The following is a 339-nucleotide window of genomic DNA, read 5'->3' as shown; positions in this document are numbered from 1 at the left end:
TAGAGACTCATCCGTTACACAAAACACACCTGAATTTCTCTTTATTTATCTTTGTCTCAATCCTTTAGCAATCTGTATTGTCGGCTTGTTAAATTCTCGTTCACATACTGCTATGCTCATTTCCCACTACAGGCCTTCATGCACTTGGTTGACACTAGTACATACAACACCCAGTGCGACCAGTTCAACGAGACGGTTAAGGAGGAACTGTGTAATACGCTAACTCAGATGCTGCCCAACAACAGCTATATGATATGTTGTCGTAAGTCGTCAGTGTTTGTGATGGTATCAGTGTTTATTTATAGGAAGAAATCTTTGTGACTTCAGTGATGCTTCCAG

At 40.7% G+C, this 339-nt stretch overlaps 1 protein-coding gene across 2 annotated transcripts in view; it reads left to right on the top strand.

Moving 5' to 3' along the window:
* Positions 1 to 339, top strand: part of LOC119585077 (ATP-binding cassette sub-family A member 3-like) — a 16,804-nt gene that overhangs the window by 13,844 nt on the left and 2,621 nt on the right. For both annotated transcript variants that reach the window (XM_037933697.1, XM_037933698.1), the window contains exon 20: positions 133 to 262. In XM_037933697.1, the coding sequence (XP_037789625.1) occupies positions 133 to 262 (130 nt within the window). The remainder of the gene's footprint in view (positions 1 to 132; positions 263 to 339) is intronic.

The sequence above is a fragment of the Penaeus monodon genome, chromosome 19, assembly GCF_015228065.2.
Source record: "Penaeus monodon isolate SGIC_2016 chromosome 19, NSTDA_Pmon_1, whole genome shotgun sequence".
Taxonomy (NCBI): domain Eukaryota; kingdom Metazoa; phylum Arthropoda; class Malacostraca; order Decapoda; family Penaeidae; genus Penaeus; species Penaeus monodon.
This window is presented reverse-complemented; position numbering and strand designations above follow the sequence as displayed.